The following is a 24,238-nucleotide window of genomic DNA, read 5'->3' on the forward strand; positions in this document are numbered from 1 at the left end:
GACAATGGCCGCCGGGCGTGGCGCTGGCCTCTCACCCCCTCATGTGCCGTGCCGGCCTTCAGAGGTGCTCGTTGTTAACAACACTTTCCCCAACAGTCTGCTGAGGCTTTTTAGGGGATCTTTGTCTTTGCGAGTAGAGTGCACCTGGCCTGGCACAAGCGCCGTGGCTACCACTTTAAGTGGCGAATGGTGGCTGTTATTGCCTTTGGGAAAGCAGTAGTGTAGTGATTAGAATACTGCGCTATGAACTCAGCAACCCGAGTTTGATTCCCACCAATGGCCAACACTGGTGTAGGATATCTGAATCGCTCCTGGGCCTCCCCTAGGTCGACTCGGCCTCAAATAAGTATCTGGTGTGGTGTATACATTGCCACTTGGGAGACGAAGGCGGCCTGGGAGTGGTGCAGGCCACCCACCTCGTGTGCCGTGCCGGCCTTCATAAGTGCTCGCTAACAGCACTTGCCCTCCAGTCTGTTAAGGCTACACGGGGGATATGTTTGTTTGTCTGTGTGCCGGTGTCCTTTATAGGTGCTCACGAACTGCTCTTGTGTTTGTGTGTGTACGATCAGATTAATCATCTACATCAACGTGCAGATTTTGGCTGCGCAGAGGCACGTGATTGAGCTGCTGCAAGCGCGCATTGACCACGTGCGTAATAACACACACGAAGATCCCTCCATAGCCTCATAGCCTATCAGAGTGTAGCGCCAGTGCTGTTAGCGAGCACCTATTAAGGCCAGCATGGAACGAACTAAACTTTTCATTTTACCAAATAAACCCCACTGAGCTACATAGCTCGTTTTCAGAAGCGACCTGGCCACATATGAAAGCTCAACAAAGTGGCTTATCACGTAGAAATTTAGAGCAGCCATTCTCTAAATGGCCATCGTCACCACGGCTGGCCACTTTTGTCTGCCCAATGCTGCTAATGTTCACTCATTTGCAGTCGATTGACATCGGGAAGCTTGGGATGGACGTGTCAAGGCTAGAAGGGACGATAATGACAAAAGTGGTAGCCAGTGTACTAATATAAAATTAGAACCCGTTTAGGTTTTCAATAAAACATTTTGCAATGTTTTTCGTTGTGCGTTCTCGAGTCACGATACCATTTAAACGCCACTCACGTTGAAAGTGTGATCATAATGTGGCAGGACACTCCTGTGCAAGACTCGGAGGCTTTGCTGGATAAACACGCTGCTGTAGTGTCATCACTGTGATAATGGTTGTTGTGAAACGAGAGGCGGTCGTGTGTGTGTGTGTCGTGGCCAGGAGGGCCAGGACAAGATATTCGTTCTGGAGAAACTGCGGGAGGAGCACAAGCGGCAGATGGAAGTGAAGGCGGCGAGGCAGAGCAAGCGGAGTCGACGAAAAGGTGCGGGGGCGGCTGTCGTCACCTAGTCTTCCAGCCCACCTTGTCACCCAGCCAACTCGTGACTCAGCCAGTCAACGAATCGCCCAGCCACTTAGTCACTCAGCCATTTAGTTAACTAACCACATAGGTACAAAGCAACTCAATAACCTACCCTTTCGTCCACCTAATCACCAACCATTTACCTAACTACCTGGTCCAACTGTGCACTGTGCTGAATAAAAATCCTGTTCATCCACATACTTTGCTCCCATCCATCACCAGTGCGGAGTGCGGTGGGAGGAATTCCTTGGGTTATGTTACCCGTTCTTGTGCTACTGGGAAATTAAATAAATAATAGCTGTGCTCAGCTTCCTTTCAAACACCCCCCCCCCCACCCCCTGTTGCAGACAAGAAAAACTACAGCGCGCAGATGTGGCCCTGCCAAGCAGACTTATCCTGAGAAGATGTGAAACGTGGACCTTACCTATCACCTGTGTGCTCTTGGATTGCCGCCTCTTGAACATCACTGAGCCAGAACATAATGTGGGTTCACATTGTATATTTTGTATTTTTTAATAAACTGGTTTTGATAAGTGGGTTTTTTCACCACCATTGATTTTCATCTCGGCAATTGCTAAGTAGAGTCGACAGTTGTGTAAAAGTGACAATGCTTTTCGTTCTGCAAAGCACCTGGGTCAAGCGCTTGAAGCCCCATCCACCCCTTTAGCCGTACAGACCATATCAACAAGCGCTGTGTAATGTCCCTAAAGTTGTTAAGAGTTTTACAAAGTACATTTGAAAAATGTTGTTTAAAGTTATTTAATTGCACTTGTTTCATTCCCTTCAGTAGTTCAGTAAAGTATCCCACTAAATCTAAACAGTCATAAAATCATGCATACCACCACATAGCATATGATAAAATTACAGTTGCGTGCTTTTGTTATTTTTGCCATAACAAGGAGCTAGGCATGGGCACATGCATCAATGTATATACTAAACCCAATTCATCCCTGTAAATACTGCTCCGATGATGATGAGATATGTATAACTCAACGGCCCAAGCTGTTATACTCAGTCACGTAGCAGTGGTTCTCAAGTGACTACTATGCAATGACTGCCGCAACCTGAGAAAAACTACTTCGATAACAAAATTACTTAACAATAAAAACTAATATTCGCGGGTGATAATCAAAACCCCCACACTTGCAATGACAACGTTGTAAAATACACAAAACAATCGGAGCCACTCCAACTCCTCCCACGCGGGATTACACAAAGCGTCCCAATTCGTAACGAGTTTTGATGTTTAGAAGACGCACCTTGGTGTTACGCAACATTCACCATAGGTTGAGGAGTTCCACAGCGTAAGCGGCCGCGGTTGTTTTTTGGTCCTTCAGTTAAGCAGCTGCTGAAGCTCGCAGCACGCGGAGCGAAACGACAGACATCATGCCAAAATACGCACGGTCCAACCGCGAAAACACATCGGACGGCAACATTGGGCGTCCTTCGTAAGAGAAGCGGGAACTGGACACGTTTTTTTTTTGTAGGCACCACTTAAGAAAACTTTGTTTTTGCCGGATGGTGTGAATTTGAGTTGAAGATCAAAGATCCTTTGTGGTGCCCTTTCCGTGTGATGTAAAATTATTATTCAACGTTCAGGATTTAATTGCTTATTCAAACGGCTGAAACAACCATCCTGGCGTTTCACCCGATTGTAGGTGACGGAAACACGTGCACCTTTTATCCAAAGATCTGACGGGCGAAGGAAACGTTTTGGCAGAATGTGAATCGCTGTCAAATGTCTCCATAAAACTGAAGTCCGTTAAAACTATCACAGAAAAAGTTTTCTTTACGTTGTGTTCAATCCATGTTAAATCAATAACTGCCCTGTCTGATAAAAACCGTTTTGAGTTAAAAGTTTTAAAACATACACGATCCCTACTGGATAGCAAAAGCAACTGCAGCCATTAAAACGGCTGTCGTTCGCATACTTGTACCGAAGTTACACAGCGAGCAAGTTAGGATTAACAAATTACTTGCCATTAAAATAAAAACACCACAGCCCTGCCCTTCTATCACCAGCTTGGCAAATTACATATTCAATTCGAGATATGGGAAGCCTCAAAAGTCCATGAATAGACGTGTTTGGTGGGGAAGGATTTGGGGGGGGGGGGGTCGGAGTTTGGCATCACGCGTCACCCTCGAGGCTGTCGGTGATGTAGTTGCAGTCGAGAACATTCTCGTAGTAAGCCTTCTCCACGGCTGTGTTCACGGTCCAGCCCACCACGCTCACATCGCGCTCTTGCCACCACCGCACGTAGTCCCTGCAGCAGACACGTGCCGAGACAACTAGTGTTGACACGTGTATACATGGATGTTGAAGGTCTTCCGCACCGTACGTAAACAACCATGCGATCTACAACTTTTTTTAACTATTTAATTTACCAGGTAAGGCCCATTGAGCTGTATAACTATTTTTTAGCAGCGACCTGGCCACAAATGATAGCTCAACGAAGTGGCTCATGATGTGGAAATTTATAGCAGCCAAGCACTCTAAATGCATGTTGCTAAATATGGAGGGAATAACCGGAGGACCCGGAGAACCCGGAGAAAAATCCATGCGACCACGAGAAGAGACATGCAAACTCCAAATATATAGGCGTCAGGGTTGGGATATAACCCACGACCTCCTGTAATTAAGGCGAGGCAATTAACATCTCGCCATTGCGGCGGCCCGAATCGGAGATGCAGGGAAGGACAACAAACTAAACACAAAAAGCAGTTGTAAAGAAATACCAAGATGTGCGATAGGATTAAAAAGGCAGCCACGCACACCGGGCACTGCCAGTTTATCCCTTTAGCTGCGACAATGTAGGACTAACACAACATCCATGCAGACTGGTGCTAGCAGTTTCCCGCACCTCCGATTAGCACGGATGGCTACGTACGGTGCGAAAGAAGTTCTAAATATGTACATAGTTTCTCTCTTTCACTCTGACTATGTACGATTAACAAGCCAACCATTCGCACCGGCACTTACAGTTTCTCACTTTTACTGCAATATACTGCAGAATTAACTAGGCAGTCAAGCACAGCGGATATGACATCCGCATGTTGCAGTCCCTACTATACACGAATGAACTGATTTTCCTATGTAGGCACGTTTGCATTTTGGTTTTTACAAGCGTAAAAGCACAAAACGTGAAACAAAAAATTGGCGGAGGCACTCACTGCGATATGACGCTCTTGTGCATGAGGACGGCGGAGATGCCGCACAGTTTCCACAGGAAGTTGTTGAGACTCCAAGCCAGCGCCACGTCCATCAGCATCTCCCAGCGGTGGCGAAACCATCCCAGGTGCAAGCGCTCTCCTTCCAGCGTGTGGCTCAAGACCCACGGCCGGTGCGTCAGCGCCGTCACCACCGCGACGTCCTTCTGCCGCATCTGGCGTGCGTACGGAATCGGAGACACGCGTGCTGAAGAAAAAAAGTGGAACAAAAAAAATTGCTTGGAAGAGACCAGTGGCGTACACAACATATGGGGTGGTTTTCTTTACTCCCATCGACAACGCCTGAGCTACTTGTGACAGACGTGTGGATCAGAAAACATGTATGGTGACCAAGTAAAGTGGAACAAAAGTATAAAAGTGCGTAAAGAGATATGGGGAGGCGCAGGCTTGGAATTACAACAAGAGACGCGAAGAAGAACATGTGGATAAGAGAACACGTGCAATGTAGAGGCATTATTATTGGCTCAAGAAAAGTATGCGTGCTTGGGAAAGACACCATGGCTATACAAGACCAGTGGTTGAGACCAACGATGGAGTGGCAGCCAAAGGGGTGAAAACACGCCCGGAAGAATGGACGCCAGCTCGTGTGCAGGTTCTAGATGGAATGTTACATCCTGAGGCAATGAGAGATGGAAACAGCTCGCTCCGGCAGGCCTTCGTTCAGCAGTGGAGGAGTCAAGGCCGATGCAATCGTGATAGGGTGTCAAACAAGGTCCAAATGAGGAGCGGTTGTTCATTTTACAAACAAAACTCGTGCAGGAGAATAGCAGAGGGCAGGAGGGGTCGATTGGATGCAGTGGGAGAAAGTCTTGGCGATATTGTCGTCTTCTTCTTCCTGGCGTTTTCACCATTCATGTGGGCTCTACCGCCTTCCTGCTTCCTCTTTCTCCACTAATTCCTGTCCTGGGAAATCAACTCCAAATCCAATCCATGGTTCACCACTTAAGAAAACTTCCTCTTTCCCTCGGTCTGCCTCGATCTACCCCCCTCCCATGTGCTTCAAACCTTCATGGCATTTCTTCCGATGTGGTTTTCCTCTTTTCTTACGCACGTCCGCCGAGCCAAACTGGGTCAAAACTTCCTTTATCTTGTCTGAGATGGGTGCCACCCCCACTCTTGCCTTCTTCCTCCTCGTCTCTTCGTTTCCAAACCGTTCCAGTCGCAATCTCTCAGAGCCATCTCTTCATCCTCTTTTATGCGGCGCAACAACATTTGCTCCTCCCTGGTTGTTCAAAATAAAATAACACAGTGGTTTGTAAGCACATATGATAATAAATCACAATGGTCGATGTTTGCTGAGTGGGAGATCACTCTTTTTCCCCCTGTTGCCTGGAATTCCCTTCCATATTCTAGTACAGGTTCAAAACTTATTTGCGGCCTGTCTTTCCTTATTAGTATTATATTATTAAACGAAGTTCTCCTTTGTCCACGATGCCCATGCCTCACTGTTTCTTCGAAAATCCTGAGATAAAGTTGCATTCAGATGCCATATAAATGCCAATTTACCTTACACGTAGGCTTTTCACGACCAATATTGTGATCCGTAATTACATTATTTTGCGTTAGATCATCGTGCAGGGATGTCAACATCATAAATATAACCCTCCACTACCCAAGAGCCAATCAAATCAAGCTGTTGAATTAAAAAAAACATGCCAATTGATATGGGGTTTCAGCAAACTGGAGTGATGAAAGGTCCAAGCAAAAATTAGAAATTTTTATTTGTATATTTGCCCATGAGACAACATGATTTGATTGCTTCTGTCGAGTGGTGGAAAGTTATCTTAAACAAATTGACATACCTACATGATTGAACCATAAATGCAAATTGTATTGTATTGCAACACTGCCTAACAACTGAAAACACATCTATTCCACTACAATGTGTTGAGGTCATTTCATTCAACAAAATACAATTATTATACAGCATCTAAATGCGACCGCATCCCAAGATGATGCACAAAAACAGTGGGGATGTTTAATATAACGAAAGCGGCAGTCATAGGCAAAGGAATAAAGGAAGGTTCTTGAGTTTGGACTTTTAACAGAGGCGTGGAGGGTCAGGGATTCCAGGCTGAGGCGGCAGCAGAGTTGAATGAGTGACCACCGGCTGAGCAAAGGTTGACGGGGGGCTGTAACGGAGATCCTTCATTGCTGTAGGCCAATGTTTGCAAATCAACCAGATGTTCCTGATAAAGCACAAACTGGCTCAGATTAAAGTGAGCTAAACCAGCCGGCCACCGTGCACGGACGTACACAACATAAGCCAGACCTTGATAGCAAGTGAGCCTTGCCTGACACGCAGCTCTCAACTGCACTGCAATTAGATATCCAATACATAAAAATGTAAACCAATAATTAAACAGCTCTAATTCTTGTAGATGCATACAAGGCTAGGTGTCCAGGAATGTCTGACACGAGTTTGAAACTTATCAACAACATAAAAAAAAACCTTAAAATAGTCAAGCACTATCTTCAAGATAAGAGCTGCCTGTTTATTGCATTCCATTGTCAAATAAGGTTGTTTGGACCCAAAGTTCTCTGGATTCGGCCCAGATGAAAACCACCCATTAATGGAATTGGCCAAACATCATAATAGAGTCAGCAGGGACGTCCTTAATTTTTTGAATACTTTTTTTTTTAAACACGCTTTAATTAAATGTACTATCCGAGCTGCCCCTCCCCCTGCCCCCTTCCCCCATCGCCCCTCCCCTCCTTCCACATCCCCCGCCCCTCAGCGTGGCTCCCCGAGGCTTGCCGTGACGTAAGGGACCGTGGTGATTTACAGCCAACGTGAGTTGAGCGTGGACAATTAGAGCCGTAAAAAAGATCGTTTAAAAATATTTATTTGTAATTTTCAATGATAGAATATAGTATTGTCATCAGTATGACATACCTATACCAAGTTTGCAGTCGATACGACATTGGGAATAAGGTTGAAATTGAGTTACAAGATTTTTGGATTTCGATTTAAAGCTTTCGTGACTGCAGGGATTCATCTTCTTGGTTCTTTCGGTAAAGTCACGTAGAAGGGAAGTAATAAAATAATAAAAATAAAACATAATAAAACAATTCTCACGACGTTTCGGCCACAACGCAAGCAGCCGTCCTTCGCCTGAGGACGGCTGCTTGCGTTGTGGCCGAAACGTCGTGAGAACTGTTTTATTATGTTTTATTTTTATTATTTTATTATTTCCCTTCTACGTGACTTTACCGAAAGAACCAAGAAGAAGATTTTTGGATACGACAACACATACAGTAAGTTAAATAAAAGCGTGTAAAAAGTTTTAAAATATGTTTTGGATTTTTTATGATAGAATATCGTGTTGTCATCAGTATGACATACCTATGCCAAGTTTGCAGTCGATAGCACATTGGGAAGTGTGTAAAAATTGAGTTACAATATTTATTTGTTGAGGATACAACAGACCAAGTGAGTTAAATCAAAGCGTGTAATAAGTATTTAGACACACCGAAGCTTTCCTGGGTAAATAAAGAGTAATGTTACGATTATGGGCGGTCGTGGCTATGCACGTGGCCTGTAATCCAGCACTGTGGAGGTGAAGGTTGTTGGACCTCACAAATGTTGCCAAATTCAATTTCCGTGGGCATCGAGGTGGTGCCATACCCTGGCTGCCAAGAGAAAGCGGAACAGCAATGTGCAGACTAATATCATCTGTTCCTTCTCTGTGAGACAGTGTTTCCCCCTCACACACATGGCTGCTTGTCTGTGGTTGCTGAGCTAGAGTGAGATGCAATTTGCATGACCTATGGTATATAAAACTAAAATATTATTCTCACCATATAAATGACCCTGGGGTCAAAGGAGCAGACGATGCTCTTGTTGTAGAGTTCCGGCCGGGATTCGTAGATTTGTTTGAGCACCGTAGACGACTGCGACAAGAGAAGACAACAGCCATTAGGGCGAGCACAATCTCCTTGACGCGCATCCCAATCGTCGATGAATCCGGCCGAGATGGAAAAACTCGAAATAGACATTTGTTGCCTCCTCAACCTGGGGCCAAGAGCCATCCACGACCAGGGCATGTGACCCGATTAGTTATAGTAAGTCGGGACCAATATCATCGTGAAGTCGCACACGCCGTTAGGCAGCACTAAAGAAGAAGAAGTCGGGAGTACACTTTTATTTCACTCGGATTAGATATGATCTAATTCGCAATCTTGGGTGTCGTGGGTTAAATCGTAACTTCGATGAAGAAAAGAAATACACAGTTAATGAAAGGCATCAATACACATTAAAGTAACAGTGGATGAAATGCTGTTCGTGAACCTCTTTGGTGGACTTTTACAGAGTGCTGTCATTCTGGTATCCACCAGAGAAGTGGGCTTCCTCTGGTGTCACTATGCGTGTACAAGTGACGAGCTCTGTGGCACAAGCGATGATGCTCAGAAATGACAATGGGTGGCCAACATCAGACACCGGAAGCAGCCGGAAACCGGAAGTAGCCGTTAAAAGTTAAAAGAGCTTCTTAAATCAGTTCTAGAAGCTCCCAGTACGTGGAGCGAAACGTCGGACATCATGCCGCACATCATGCGGTACATCCCATAAACACATCGGAGCTATGAAAATGCCGCCTTCCCATATTTATCTCTGCACAACCACGTAAAGAAATGTCTTTTTTGTATAACTCTTCATACACAAAGCCTTCTAGGCATGGTTCAATAGAAGCAAACTCTGGACTGGATTTGATATTCAGTGTCTCATCGGCAGGGTCAGGCTTGCTTGAACCCATGCTAGTAATTTGCCCGATGTTTATAGGCAAGGACTCTTTCTGCTAGATATGGCCGCTAGCTTAACACAAATCTATAAAATACAAAATAATCATGATCGTGGCACACAACTGTGGAGGCAGTGAGGGTTTGTGGATTGCACAAATGCTGTGAAACTCCCTTCCCGTGGAGGTCAATATGCCATATACCCTGGCTCCCCATGAGAAGGCAGTATGGTAAATATGGACTCCATGTTTCATCTGCATGGGATGAAGTGTTGCCCCTCGCATTCGTGGGTTGTCTCCAGGTGCTCCGGTTTCCTCGCACGTGAATACAATTGGCCAAACATCCCGATATAGGGCCAGAGAGCTTGGGCAATCAATAGCACTGGTACTGGCTGCCATTCCGCTTGTCTTTTGTTTGCCGTGCCTCTGAATACATGCAAAACTGCACGCGGGATTGCAACTTGGTAACCTTTAAATGCTTAAGTTCGGCGAAGTAAGACCCGCCACAAGGTATGCAGTGGGACAGAGTGTGCCCTATGCGCTGAGGTGGATGGAGGCATACAAAAACCTTTTCGGCATCGCCCTTCACATCGAAGTAAATGATGAGGTTCAACTGGAGACACTCGTCCACGGCCTCCTCCAGGGTGGGCACCCTCTCGCCCTTGAACTGCTCGCTGCGGAACGATGCAAGGCACAAGCGTACGGATCCCGTCAAGCACGCAGGGCGGCACCGAGTTTCATCAGGGCCTGCAGCTTGTATAATTGAGGGTCGTATTTGGATTTTCTTTGCTTCCCTTTTTATATTTTACCACCACTCATGCCACAGCATCATCGTGCTTATCAGTATCACCAGAAGCATCACCATCAGTGGCAGCAGCATCCCACGCAACATCAGCAGCAAAGCTACATTGAGTTTGATGGGAACGTGGGGCTTGGACACCCCTCTTTGTATCAATTTTTTCCCTTGACTGTTTTATCACCACTCATCCCCCATACCAGGGGAGAGCAGCTGCACGCGCCGCAGGGCGGTGCGCCCACTGACCGGAGGGGATGGTAGGCGGAGGCGTCGAGGTTACGCAGGTTGGCGAGCGAGATGGCGCCGATGGGGCCGCTGCCATCTGTGGTGCGGTCCACCGTGTCGTCGTGCATGAGCACTGCCACTCCGTCCTCCGTGAACGCCATGTCCAGCTCCACAGCATGCGCGCCATTGGTGGCTGCCTGCTCGCGCGTGCGGGTGGGAATTCAGCGATCACATATGTTCGATACTCACTTGGGGATGTAATGAGTTCATCGGATATCGCAAACAAAGCAGGTTTCGGTCTGATTATTACAACAAAAATAGCTGATGGCTCTCCGATGTGTTTTCGGGTTGTACCACGTGTTGGTTGGCACGATGTCTGATGTTGCAAACATGCGGACATTTTTTAGAAACATGCATTTCGAGTATTTGGTTGGTTGCTATAAATCATCCGTGCGATAAGCCACTTCGTTGAGCTATCATTTGTGGCCAGGCCGTTTCTGTAAATGAGCTCTGTAGCTCAGTGGGCCTTACCTGGTAAAATAAAAATGGTTTAGTTTTAGTTTCACTCAATGCCCTGGCAGTTTCTTCAGAAAGAGAACTGAAGTTTCATCACATGACAGTTTAGGTTTTCACACATAATCTAACCATACGCCAGAAGAATCGCATGACAGTATGAAATCACATTTAATTCTCAAGAGTTGGAATTTAGCCAAATAAAGTGTATCATCAAATTTAATCTGATACATTTTTGGGGAGTCAATGGTAACCGATCTGAGACCGTGAACTTACGCAATTATGATGAATCTGCTTTAATCATAGGCGGCTGCCTGGATTTAAACCCAGGAACACAAAGATGCCAATTCAGCACTCTGACTTCTTAGCCACCTGGCCAGAAAATTACCAGGAGATGGCAGTAGAGCCCCTATTGACCTTTGTTATCGTACCCTAAATACAAAGATCCGCGTATAGCCCTGCAGGCTGTTGGGGCAAGTGCTGTTGGCGAGCCCCTCCGCATCCCCACCACTATGTTGTATGTGCCGCACGGCGTTAAGGTCGAGGTGCAGCACCGCAATTGCTTGCTCACGCCACTGCTTGAGGAAAAACCTCCACAAGAGGGTGCTCTGCGGAGCCCCTCTGAGATGTATTAAGGCCTACACTTCCACACTGGCCAGTCATGTTGGAAGAGAGAGAGTATCCACATTTTACCCCATCACGCGCGACCTGCCAATCCAGCTGTGTAGCCATTTATAGCACTGAGTGCAGAGGTGGGGGGAGTTTTAAAAAGGCTCCCGTTTCAACTATCACACCGGGAGATCAAACCGATGACTTGTGAATTGCAAATCCAGTGTACTAACACCTTCAGTGTCTGTGACTGCAAGTCACCAACCTTAGTGACTGACGGTCACTGCTAGAGACTAGCCCTCCCTTATTTGACCATACTTCACTTGTAGTGTGGGTTGATGCAGATGGGGTGCATGGATGTGAGAGCATATAAGTAAGCCCTATTGCAAGCTGGCATGCATGTATGCTGAACTTCTTTCGCACGGTACATAGCCAGCCGTGCTAATCGTAGATTTATAGTCAACATGCGTTTAGAGTGTTTGGCTGCTATAAATGTCCACGTGGTAGGCCAATTTGTTGAGCTATAATTTGTGGCCAGGTCGCTTCTGCAAAAGAGCTACATAGCTCAGTGGCCCATATCCGGTAAAATATATTTCGGAATAGGGTTGGGGTTTAGTGTTTCGGTTTTGGTTTGAGGTTAGGGTTCAGGGCTTATATTAAAACTTTAGGAGGGTTTTTGGTTAGGGCTTCGAGTTACAGTGGGACCTGGGTATACAGTACATCGTTAATTCGTTCCAGAAGGTAGGACTTATACCGAACATGACGTATACCAAACTAATTTTTCCCATAACAAATAAAGGGAAAGAAAATAATCCGTTCCAGAGTATAATAAATTCTATTTTATATGGCATATTATACATTAATGGGATTGTATAAAATAATCTAGACACTATTTATTACTAAAATTCATACATAAATTGTCTTTTTTCTTGACTTGGACCTGGTTGAGGCTCACCAGGTTTAAGTTTTACTAAAAACCTGTCCATTGAAGTTTGTTTTTGCCTTCTAAGAATGTTCCTGAAGTGTGACATTGTCTGGTCATTCCACACAATACTGTTACGGCTTGTTAGAGCCGTAACAGTATTGTGTAAGCGGGTACTGTACGCGGTGACTCATTTCGACCCATACAAGTTCTAGCAAGCGCGTCGCATCCCAAGCAAGATGTCGTATCCCAAGACATGATTTTTTCTCGTCAACAGACGACGTATACCAAATTCGACGTATTCCAAAGCGGTCGTATACCGAGGTATGACTGTATAATATTTGGAGTTAGGGTGTAAGAGTCAGTATTTAGGAGGGTTATCATTTAATGGCCAGGGTTTAAGTTTTCGGGTTATGGGTAGGTGGTTTAAAGTTTAGGATTTACGGTTTAGTTTTAGAATGTAGCCTTTGGGAAAGTATCACAGCACACTACTTCTCCTGTCATAAACCGGCAATGACATTCTCAACCTTTGGGTATACGCCTCATTCGACCACGGTATAGACTATATTTATTTGACCAGGTGAGGCCCACGAAACTCTCTCTATAGCTTCTTCACAAGCGCCCTTGCCAACAAACCATAAACCCCACGACCTCCCGCATACCAGGCGACGTAGTTAACATTTCGCCGCACCAGTGGTGGCCCATCGTCCCAAAAATTCGACGTTACTGTGGCCGTAGTGGAGTAAGTACACATTGCTGTCACCTTGCGCACTGCTGCCATGGTGTTCTCCGGTGCGTCGTGGCCTCCAGCGCGATGGGCCACGGCATGGCCATGGGGCCCTGGGCCCGACCGTGGCCTCAGCACCTGCAGGGCTCTCTGGCGGCACACGGGCTCAAAGCACAAGCTCTGGAAGCCGCACAGAGATACAAAGGCGGCCGCGGCACCCCCACCACCGCCGGCTAACAAGGTCCGGTTGCTTCGACTTCGCGACAGAATCAGCAGCATCAGAGGCAGCAGAAACAGAAGCAGCCACAGTGAATTCCAGACCAGAGACATCGTCACCACCATCATCGGGGAGTGCATCGATCAGGTCGATCGATGGAATTGTGTCGACTTCGACTAGAATTTGAATGTTTGGTGGGGTTTGTTTTTAAAGATCCGGTCGGTTGTCAATGGACTTTACCGAAAGAGCCAAAGAGTATGGATCCCTGCAGGTCACGAAAGCTTCGAATCAAGATTTGATGTAATTGTTGTTTGTCATTCCGCCTTCCCACAACGGGCGCGAACCGGCGCGCCGTTGGTAGTTTGGTCGGGAAATAACCCGCAGCGGCACACTGACCGGCGTGGTGAAGTATGGTCAAATACCACCCGTGAGCGCCACGCAAACTATTATTCTTCCTCTTCCTCACCGGCGCCGGAGCGCATCGACGGGCCAGCAGCAGCTGCCGCTCGGTGCCGTGAACGACGGCTGAATCGATTCGCGATCATCACGCGGTAATTACGGAATCGATTATTGCGTGAGCGTACAACAGTGTAATCGATTCCAAAACTAAATTAGAACGCAATCGATTCCCGTGAGGAGCGGAGCAGTTAAATCGAAGCGTACAAATATCGCTGTGAAAAAGAATCGATTCGTGATTGACGGGGCGGGGAAGTTGGGTGGTGCTGTGGTTATATCGGCGCTTTGAACCCAGCCGCCTGAGTTCGAATTCCGGACCACGGCCACGTTTCACCGCTCGCCCCTCGTCGAGGAGCCCCTCGCGACTTGGCGCGCGTCACCCCCCCCCCCCCACGTGACCAACCGGCACCCGGCGCCGGCGTCTGACTTGTGAGCAACGCGCGCTCCCATTGGTCGATGGACCGGAGCCAACGGCCGCCTGCGAGGCGAGGTGACGTCACCCGCCCGGGCAACCAAACGGCGTTGCCGTGGCAACGAGACGCCAGCCGAGAGCGGGAGAGAGGGGGGCAGAGAGAGACAGAGAGGGACAGGGGAGTGGGAGAGTGGACAAGGGAGTGGGGAGTGGGAGAGACGGGGAGAGTGGACAGGGGAGTGGGAGAGAGACGGGGAGAGTGGGAGAGTGGCAGTGAGAGACGGAGACAGGGGAGTGGGAGAGTGGACAGGGGAGTGGGAGAGAGACGGGGAGAGTGGGGAGTGTGAGAGAGACCGGGAGAGTGGACAGGGGAGTGGGAGAGAGACGGGGAGAGTGGGAGAGTGACAGTGAGAGACGGAGACAGGGGAGTGGGAGAGTGGACAGGGGAGTGGGAGAGAGACGGGGAGAGTGGGGAGTGTGAGAGAGACCGGGAGAGTGGACAGGGGAGTGGGAGAGAGACGGGGAGAGTGGGAGAGTGACAGTGAGAGACGGAGACAGGGGAGTGGGAGAGTGGACAGGGGAGTGGGAGAGAGACAGGCAGAGAGAGGGGAGTGGGGGACAGGGAGAGTGGCAGAGAGAGATGGGGAGAGAGACAGGGAGAGTGCACGGGAGAGTGGCAGAGAGAGTGTGAGAGAGACGGGGAGAGTGGACAGGGGAGTGGGAGAGTGGACAGGGAAGGGTGCACGGGAGAGTGGCAGAGAAACAGGGGAGTGGGGAGTGGAGTGGGGGAGTGGTAGAGAGAGACGGGGAGAGAGAGACAGGGATAGTGGAAGGGAATCAACGAGGGGGGGGGACCCAGGATCTGAGACCAGGGGACCCCTGAGTATCCAGCACAAGGGAGCTGGAGAATACAACCAAGTGGAGGGGATAGGAGTCGAGCTGAGACACAGGGACGCAGAACCACCTCCGATTCTCGCGATTGGCGACGTACGGTGCGAAAAAAGTTGAGCACACATCACGTCCATACAGAGGAATTGTGCACCGAGACCAACGAAACCAGGGAGAGAGAAAGGACGAAGGGAGCCAAGATCCAGAGGGAGAAAGCGAATCAGTAATCGAGAGAGACCTGCTTTGGGTGGCTGCCCAGAGCTCAGAGACAACGAGATTCAGACCAAAGGACCCCAGGTCCAGGAACCAAGACCCAGGGGTAGGGGACCCGGGGAGAGAGGACCAAGGAGGAGGAGGAGGAGAAGAGACGCAAGGAGCAGGTGTTTGGGAGAGAGTAAGGGGAGGGTATCGTTGGGGACAATGGGTGCAGGATTTAGGATTTACTGGCCAAGAAACGTAGGGATTTAGGATCAGGATTTAGGATCAGGGCCGTTTTGTCCCAATTGGGACGCCTGCCCCACGGGCCACGACCTCGTGTGAGGAGGGCTCTGGGAAGAGGAGAGAGATCGGAGTGGCTGCCACGTGGAGGCTGGATTCAGGGGGTGGAAGTGCGGCTGGGCAGGCTGAGGCTGGAGCAGAGAGGAGGGTGGCGATGCTGTCCGACCGGGACGAGCCAGAGAGCCTCAAGACGACGTGAAGAGGGTCCCCGGGCCGCCTGAAGCCCCGAGGAGGCAGCGAGTGTGTGGTGGGTACAAGGGGAGCCTTGCTGGGGACCCATTGGTGTCACCTGAGCCCAGAGAGCTACATGGGTGGGGTGCCACGGTGGCGAGATGTTAATTTTTTCATTGCTTTTATGGCTTTATTTTGGTGATTTTCGAAAAGTTTTTTGGTTTGGCTATGTTTGTTTGTTGTAGTACGGAGTTAGAATGATGGCTTTCATCTAAGTTGTTTTGTGGTTGTTGTTGTTGTTTGACTTGCATCCCACTGGGATTTTTGCACACTGTTGGTGTACGGTGCTTTTTCTGCAATATTTTGCTGTCTTTTCTTGGATTTTCTATTTGCACTTAGTCACTTTAAGATGTTTTCTTGTTCATGTTTTTGTTTTTTGTTTGTTGCGGTTGCACCCGATTCAAGAGCCGAATGGCTCACAGGGCTATAACAAATAAATGAACTTGAACTAACTATCTCGCCTGGTATATAGGATGTCGTGGGTTCGATCCCGACCCTGACGCCTGCTGTATATTTGGAGTTTGCGTGTCTCTATCATCATCATCACGGTGGCTAGCAGATGTTAACTACCTCACCTGGTATACAGGAGGTCGTGGGTTCGATCCCGACCCTGACGCCTGCTGCTGTATATTTGGAGTTTGCGTGTCTCTCCGTGGTGAGATGTTAACTACCTCGCCTGGTATACAGGAGGTGTCGTGGGTTCGATCCCGATCCCGACCCTGACGCCTGTTGTATATTTTGAGTTTGCGTGTCTGTCTCCCCGTGGTCGTGTGGATTTTTCTACGTGTCCTCCGGTTTTCCTCTCCACATTTATAAACATGCGATTAGGGTACAGTATTTGCCTGCTATACGTTTGCACTCGATAAGCCACTTCGTTGAGCTATCATTTATGGCCAGATCGCTTCTGAAAAATAGCTACATAGCTCAGTGGGCTTTACCTGATAAAAAAAAAGTTTTAGTTTAGAGTGTTCCATAGTCACATTGATCGCATGAATTACAAGGCTCACTTAAATCACGTGGGTGACCCTGTGCCTTTGATTACACTATGTAACACGATTTTTGTTCCTGGGTAGTAAGTGTTATTTTCTAATTGCTTATGCCTCAAAAGTATAGAAAATGGCTATTATTCACCACAAACTTTGCTTTTGTGACCAGGACTTTATGTGATAGGAATGACACAAATGCACACGTTTTCTCAATGAAAATAGGTCAATTGCAAAATATCACTGTCCTGGTCACAAAAGTAAAGTTTGTGGGGAATAATAGCCATTTTCTGTACCTTTGAGGCATAAGCAATTAGAAAATAACACTTACTACCCAGGAACAAAAACACTTTTTTTTTGTTACGCGGTGTTATCTGATCGACTCGACTACCTGCCTCATATGGGTCAAATTTCGATTTAAAGCTTTCGTGACTGCAGGGATTCATCTTCTTGGTTCTTTCGGTAAAGTCACGTAGGAGGGAAATAATAAAATTATAAAAATGAAACAATATATTATTTGTTATTTTATTATGTAAAATTTTTCTTATTTTATGATTTCCCTTCTACGTGACTTTACCGAAAGAACCAAGAAGATCATTTGGGTCAGTTTGATCACCTAGGCCATATTGTTTCAATTGAAAAACATTTTTATTGGTTGCATGGGTCACTTACATAGCTGACACGAATGACGTGGTGTGCTTATTCACAGGGGCAGTGTGCATCATGGAGAGCTACGAGGAGTTTGTAAGCCAAGCCCTGGCCAGGATCTCCTTCCAAGCGCCGTACGACCCGGTAGAGAGGTGTCTCGGAGAATGGCATCCAAATCCGACGAAATCGACCGTACAATTCCTGGGGATTCCCATTCTGCCCCCGCTGGTGAGCAGTGCGTGAGCCCAGGGGACCGGTGTGCCACTCCAATCAATACGTTGCATCCCTATCGTTCACATGCGGGCACAGTAGTCAAAATAACGTTGAGACTTAAGTCTTTCTTAAATACAATGTTTAGTTCAGTATAACATTGTTTGACGTGGAGTGCTGGCACAGTGGTTTCAAGTTTATTTCGTAAAACCAGGAGAGAACTCAAGAGACCAGGAGAGTCAAATTTGCAAGTGACCTCGGGAATTAGTTCACCAGTAGATGGCAATGATTGCTATGCACGGTCCCAATTGAATAATTTGCGGGTCATATTCGAATTTGGCATATTTAGACCCGGACGCCGGAACACAATGACTTAAACCTACTCTTGTGATTGAGGTCGGCGAATCTTTACGTGCTTTGGGGAAGTGGACGGTGCACATATATATTTGTTATGGTTATTACATTCACAGTGATAATCAGAGCAGCCGCTGGAGTCAAACAGTGAACTTCTGCAGCAAGCGGCAAACGCGCTTCGCCTAGGACACGTCACTGGTCCATGAATCATGAACCTCTTCACCTAAGTTCAATTCCTGACCATGGCTAACATAAGTGGCGAGTGATATATGTAGCAGTCGTGCGCACCCCCTTTACCAACATGCACTGACCGGCATAGTAACATATGGTCAACCCAACCCCTATGTCTGACAGTGCATGGGCAATTCCTCAACCAGAAATGGATTGACAATGGGATATAAGTTCATTTAAGTCTCATGATTTTTGTATGTGTAATTAACTTTTTGTCGCACCGTATGTAGCCAACTTTACTAATTGGAGGTGGTAATTGGAGGTGTATAAGTTAGGTCTCTTTAAAAAATATTTTAAAAATCTATTTCATTGAATGTACATTGTGTATTTTTCACCACATTTTCTCCAGTTACCTTTGCTAAGGGACAGTGGTGTTCGATCAGGCTATCAATGTGCTTTTAATAAAACTTCCTCCCTGCCTGCCTCAGGGGGAAACCTGTCTGTCCATCCATGTCTTAATTTGTTCGCCTGTCTGTGTTGGACTCTGACTTCTGATCGAGAAGCTGAGTTCAGAAAGCAGGCAGACCATGCGGCACCTTCGAGCTTCGGCCCTCGGCGTTCAGAGACGCAAAACGCGCGATCAGCGGTCGCCCGGGGAGAACGTGTGCAGGTGTTTCATCTCCGCCAAGGTGCAGCTGCTTAGCTTTTACTTAAATGGTTCTTCTTTCCTGCGTTTGCTATCACAGATTGGTATCCGAATCACTCGGTCACTCAATTCCCACGTGATCGAGTGCAATCAACCTTCATAATCCACCTTCTAGCAGTGCGTCGTCATAATGGGCAGTCCTATACAATGTGGACGGCCGTTTGTTGGGCAGCTTTGCAGTCGCATGCGGTGGGCATTATGCACAAACCAAAATGGTGCCGGATCAGCGTGTGCTAAATAAACCATAGCCAATGACCAGTCTATTAATCCTGATCCAAGAAGGTCTAGTGAGCTGTGGCCTATGTAAAGGTGGAACTGATTTGTAGTGGAAATGTAAGGTGGTTTCATCTGAATCCCACATCTTGCAGAGTGGAACTTGCATAGTGAAAGCGTAAGACCACGTATTACATGGATAAAGGTGGGCAGGTGCTCTGATCGCTAGTTGCCTCTCATTATTATTGTTATTATTCACTGCTGTATGAAGGTCTCTGCACATTGTCGCATTTCGTCTTGTAGCTAAAGGGTCCTCTGAAAAATACCAGACCACTACCATTTCCCGCCGTGGGTGGTTGTGTAAACATGCACCAACAATTTATTTTATATGCCTAGAGTGTTAATAATGTTGTAATCAGCATACGGGTGTGTTCATGGCAATTTTGCTCAACTGTTCTATTATGTTTGCATGTGGGTTGAAATAAACGACCTCCCAATACACTTGTTTATTTTATTTTTGCCTTTGCAGGAGAATGTCAAATCGTACACGAGTAGCCATTCAAACGACGTGGCTTGTGCCAAAAACGACGAACGAGCATCGCACGCAGAAGACAGATTGCACACGCACGTCGATGATGAAGAGAAAGAGTCACCTGTGAAGGAAACGTTGCAACAGTGCCACAGAAAACAAAATAAAGATGAACACCACGACACCTCACCCGCTGAGATCACACTTAGTTTTAGCCATGAGGAGTCAAAGGACAGAAGGTTAAAACCCACCCAGGACTCGGCCACCGCACGCAGCAGCAACTACAACAAAAGCAGTAGATGCAACAAAGTCGGCAGCAGCAACAGCAACATCAGCAGCAGCACCACTGCAAATTCACAACACAGTTTAAGGCGGCCTCAAACCATATCATTTGCCAAGAACTGGACATGCGAGCCTGGTCGCTCAAACTCGGAGGAGGTGCCGCCGCCGAACAAGCGCAGTGTCTCGCGCTTGAACTGCAGCTCCAGCAGCAGTGGCTCCAGCAGCTCCTACAGCTGCCTGCCGAGCCCCAAGATGAGTGCCAGCCCCCCTCATGCCCTCGCGAGTCGTCCGGGCAAAGGCAAGATGCCGCACAGAGACCGCTTCTCTCCGCTGAACTGCTCGTACAACGTGGACAAGCCGTCGCCTGTGCTGCTAGCCAGCCGCTTGCGGGAGGTGGCGGGCGATGGAGAATTGGGGCGGCCCAGCTCCTGCCAATCTTGCTCGGATGCAGAGGTGAAATGCAGGCTGGAGTTTGGCGGCAATGATGGTAATGGTATCGGTGGTGGCCGGTCGCCAGTGACCCAACACAGCAATGGGAATGCACGCGCCCCGCCAACGCAAACAACGCCCAGATCAGGCGAGTGCTGCATTTGTTTAAATGTTCGGTGGGTTTATTTAGTTTTCCTTTTCACCAAAAAGGTGTTGCCCTTTGGAGGATTGACTGCGTTTACAGTCGGGGTTTTCTTAACACTGCAGTTTCTAAGCACATGGTGGACAAAAATACTTTCACCCAAATCTTTTCCAGGTTTTAAATGTTCGCTAAAAGGTTTTGCTTAAAAAAAAAGCAGTCACCTCGTGTGACTGTTCTTTTTGTTGTTATTGCCATCACATGATGTTGCATGATTTACTTTTTGATATAAGTTGGTTCCAACAGCTTGTTGGATGGAAATATTTGAACGACAGAATTACTTTTACATGTGCACTGCTTGAAGGAAGGCACAACCGACGAAACAAATAACTCTTAATTTATTTAAATGGATATGCACACGTAGGTGGTGTGTTTCGAGCTATGTGACACACATTTGAGGAGTTATTAGTTAAAAAAGACTTTAAAGTTATGGAACGACTATCTGTTATAGTGATCCCGTGACGTCACTGCATTTACGAACTTTGATGTCACAGGAGTTCTATAATGGTGCATTTGACTATACAATTAATGGCCTTTTTCTAATTAAAGAGGCTTTGTACATTACTTGGGTAGAACACCCTGTAAAGCACAGCCCAGGTGCATGTCTATAAGATAAGTGTTGCCGTGTCGACGTCTAGTTGTTGAATTTTAGCTGTTCATATATTAGCAGACCATAATTCTAGATTTGAAGCTTTTGTGACTGCAAGGATTCATACTCTGGTTTTTTCGGTATAGTCACCGTAGGAAATAAATAAATAAATTAACTACATAAAAATGAATTAAAACTAAATTAAATCACGACGTTTCGGGCGCAACTCAAGCGTCCTTCAGGTGGGGACTTAATTGAGTTGTTTTCATTTATTTGTATTTAATTTTTTACCTACGTGACTTTAGCAGACCATAGTTTCACCATGTTATACACGTGGGAGTACATTTTTGACTATCCGCTCATGAGCCTATTGGGCCCCTGTTTTCAAGCAGCATTTGTTTAAGTAGGTGGTGAAACAGACCCTGATAATTATCTGTGATGTACATGTGCAACCCTTTACCAGTCCACTGCTAGACGACAGCCTCCCCACACCATGTGGATTGTGGGGGTTATTTAACAGTACTTCACCATGCTGGTCAGTGTGGGTTGGTGAAGGCGGGGTGCATAGACGTTAGAGCATAGTACAGTTAAATGGGTTTTACCGCACTACCGTCTGCTGTCTTTTACATAACCCCACCGTCGATGCATAACCAATAAATCGTCTCTGATTAGCAGGGTTGGCAACGTACGGTGCGAAATATGTTCAACATGCGCACATGCACCTTGACGGGGCATTGAAATGTGTTGTTGGATCGTGTGTGCGCCGTGTGTGGCCTCAGCCTCAGAGAAGTTCACGTGCGCTGCGACCCCACCGTGGCAGCAGGAATCGCCGGGCGCGTGGCCTCACTCGCAGGGAGACCCCACGCACTCCTCGGCGAGGCTGGAGCCTCCTCCGACCTTCAGGGCCCTCCTGGCCAGGGTACGGAGTGCACGGTGTGCCATGACAGTCACAAATAGGGAGCAATTCAGGAGGGAGCAGGAGGTAGGGAGAAGGTGATTTAAGTATCCTGGGAGGGTCCGTTGAATAAGGCAGTTTAAGTACAACATTCCATTGGCTTCCTAATTCAATCAATGTCAATTCAGGGATTATTTTCACTTCAGGTACAGTGAGGGAAAAAAGTATTTGATCCCCTGCTGATTTTGTACGTTTGCCCACTGACAAATAAATGATCAGTCTATAATTTTAATGGTAGGTTTATTTGAACAGTGAGAGATAGAATAACAACAACAAAATCCAGAAAAACGCATGTCAAAAATGTTATAAATTGATTTGCATTTTAATGTCAGTGGGCAAACGTACAAAATCAGCAGGGGATCAAATACTTTTTTCCCTCACTGTATTTTATGCAACTGACCAGAGGTCTTTTGACGTTCCAGCGTTAGTGACTGATTTACCACTGTGGAGAAGCTCGAGGCGAGCGTTAGGGTTTGGTTGGTTCGTGTGCTTCAGGTTAATATTAGGTTTGGAGTTAATTGGCTAGTTTGAATTATGCCAAGGCTAAGATTAGAGTCTGGTTGGCTCGTATGATGAAGGTTAATGCTAGGTTTATGGCCTGGTTGGCTACTATGATTAGGGATAAGAGTAGGGTCAAGCTTTGGTTGGCTAGCATGATTACGGTTAAGCCTAGGATTAGGATATAGTTGGCTAGTTCGAGTGCGTTAGCCAAACAAGCAAAATTTTGCAATGATCAGTTCAATGATAATGAAATTACTGTACCGCGTGGGACACAGAGCCTCATTCTAATTTATAAACGTTGTATGGCTTCTAACAACTGGTCGGTGTGTACTTACCAGCCCATTTCATTGACATGCCGAATGCATCGCCATTATTATTATTCAATTACTCTGAAATCACCCATATCATAATCAGCCAAGATCATTCTACTCCTGGATGAAGGCCTCCCCAACCCGCCACCATTGTGCAACAATTCACCCAACACCTGTACGCAATCCGATGGCATTGTTCCACCTAATTCTAATTATTGTTACTTTAATTTATGTAATTGGTGAATTGTTACGTGACTCGCACGCTTACGTCTAAATATCTCCCAACCCCCTGGCACCGACCGCAGGCCGCCGACAGCCCCGACTTGCACCGAGCGATTGAGGTCGTCACGGCCGTCGGGAAAGGATTCCTGACGCGAAGACTCATGCGGACAGAGAAGCTGCAGCACCTGAAGCAGACCGTGCTGGTGACTCATTCAGGGGCAGCAGGAAATGACACGTTCGCACATAAAGCCACCAAATTGTCTGGGAGGCTTAATTAGAACACATGGTGAGCAGACAGCCCCTCCCTCCTTTAGCCCCGCCTAGTTTTACATGGTCACGCCCACTCAACTGCTAGACCCACCCACACAGTGAGGTGAGTGGCCTCCTTCATCTCTCTGATGCTGGTCTTGCCTACTGCTCATAGGCCCTGTCCACTGCTCTGCCAATCTCGCCCATTCCTCAGGTCACCACGCTTTTTGCATGTGTCATGGGTGGAGGATGAGGCTAGAACATTTTAAACTGGTATATCCCACTTTTTCAAATGTTTTGGGACTGTGGTAAAGCCTTTTCTGAAAGTTGGGCTGTCCCTGCCAAACCAGTGCATTTGGTAGCTCTACATTTTTAGCATTGCTATTACTCTGTAATACAGGCGAGGGTTGGTTGATCACACAAATGTTGTGTCATACCCATACCCAAATACAGCACTCGTGCTAGGAGATGCTACTCAAAGGTCCACAGACAGATTCATGAACCCATTGTACCGCCCGCCATCTCCTGGCCAATCTCACAGCAGTCTAGTAGGTTTGGGAGTTTCACAAATCTAAATGACCCATCATCCCAGTCTCCTCTTATCCAGGTATCTTGCTGGCCTGATATTAACTCATCAACTATATTACCCGGCTCAAAGTTTAAACAATTATAGTCAGTATTCATTGATGGACTGGAGGAACCCTCATTGCATACGCAGTAGGTAAGAGGCTCATGTGCATCAATCCACAGGATACGACGCAACTTCTGCAGTCGGTGCAGAGGGAAAGCCGGATGAAGAACGGCATCCTCTCCTCCCA

At 47.1% G+C, this 24,238-nt stretch overlaps 3 protein-coding genes across 4 annotated transcripts in view; 2 read left to right on the forward strand and 1 right to left on the reverse strand.

Moving 5' to 3' along the window:
- LOC144935115 (transmembrane channel-like protein 6) overlaps positions 1-1,938 on the forward strand; it is a 23,180-nt gene extending 21,242 nt beyond the window's left edge. Inside the window, exons 16-18 of the mRNA XM_078861544.1 lie at positions 570-648; positions 1,270-1,372; positions 1,759-1,938. Coding sequence (XP_078717670.1) covers positions 570-648; positions 1,270-1,372; positions 1,759-1,811 — 235 coding nt within the window. The 3' untranslated portion in view covers positions 1,812-1,938. The remainder of the gene's footprint in view (positions 1-569; positions 649-1,269; positions 1,373-1,758) is intronic.
- On the reverse strand, positions 1,903-13,917 carry GDE1 (glycerophosphodiester phosphodiesterase 1). 2 transcript variants are annotated; one of them, XM_078861529.1, is made up of 6 exons: positions 13,851-13,903; positions 10,418-10,593; positions 9,944-10,049; positions 8,441-8,533; positions 4,583-4,794; positions 1,903-3,675 (listed from the first exon to the last, which is right to left on the reverse strand). In XM_078861529.1, the coding sequence occupies exons 2-6, from the start codon at positions 10,555-10,557 to the stop codon at positions 3,540-3,542; spliced, it is 687 nt and encodes a 228-aa protein (XP_078717655.1). In that variant the 5' UTR covers positions 10,558-10,593; positions 13,851-13,903; the 3' UTR covers positions 1,903-3,539. The 2 variants fall into 2 exon arrangements, with proteins under 2 accessions (XP_078717655.1, XP_078717647.1); XM_078861521.1 differs by having other exon boundaries at positions 1,904-3,675; positions 13,204-13,917.
- A 1,185-nt stretch (positions 13,918-15,102) lies between these two features.
- LOC144947311 (uncharacterized) lies at positions 15,103-23,449 on the forward strand. The gene is made up of 6 exons (XM_078876870.1): positions 15,103-15,885; positions 17,562-17,728; positions 18,799-18,924; positions 19,684-20,542; positions 21,962-22,101; positions 23,255-23,449. Exons 2-6 carry the CDS (start codon positions 17,576-17,578, stop codon positions 23,447-23,449), a joined length of 1,473 nt encoding a protein of 490 aa, XP_078732996.1. The 5' UTR covers positions 15,103-15,885; positions 17,562-17,575.
- The last annotated feature ends 789 nt before the right edge of the window (positions 23,450-24,238 follow it).

The sequence above is a fragment of the Lampetra fluviatilis genome, chromosome 1 (assembly GCF_964198595.1).
Source record: "Lampetra fluviatilis chromosome 1, kcLamFluv1.1, whole genome shotgun sequence".
NCBI lineage: Eukaryota > Metazoa > Chordata > Hyperoartia > Petromyzontiformes > Petromyzontidae > Lampetra > Lampetra fluviatilis.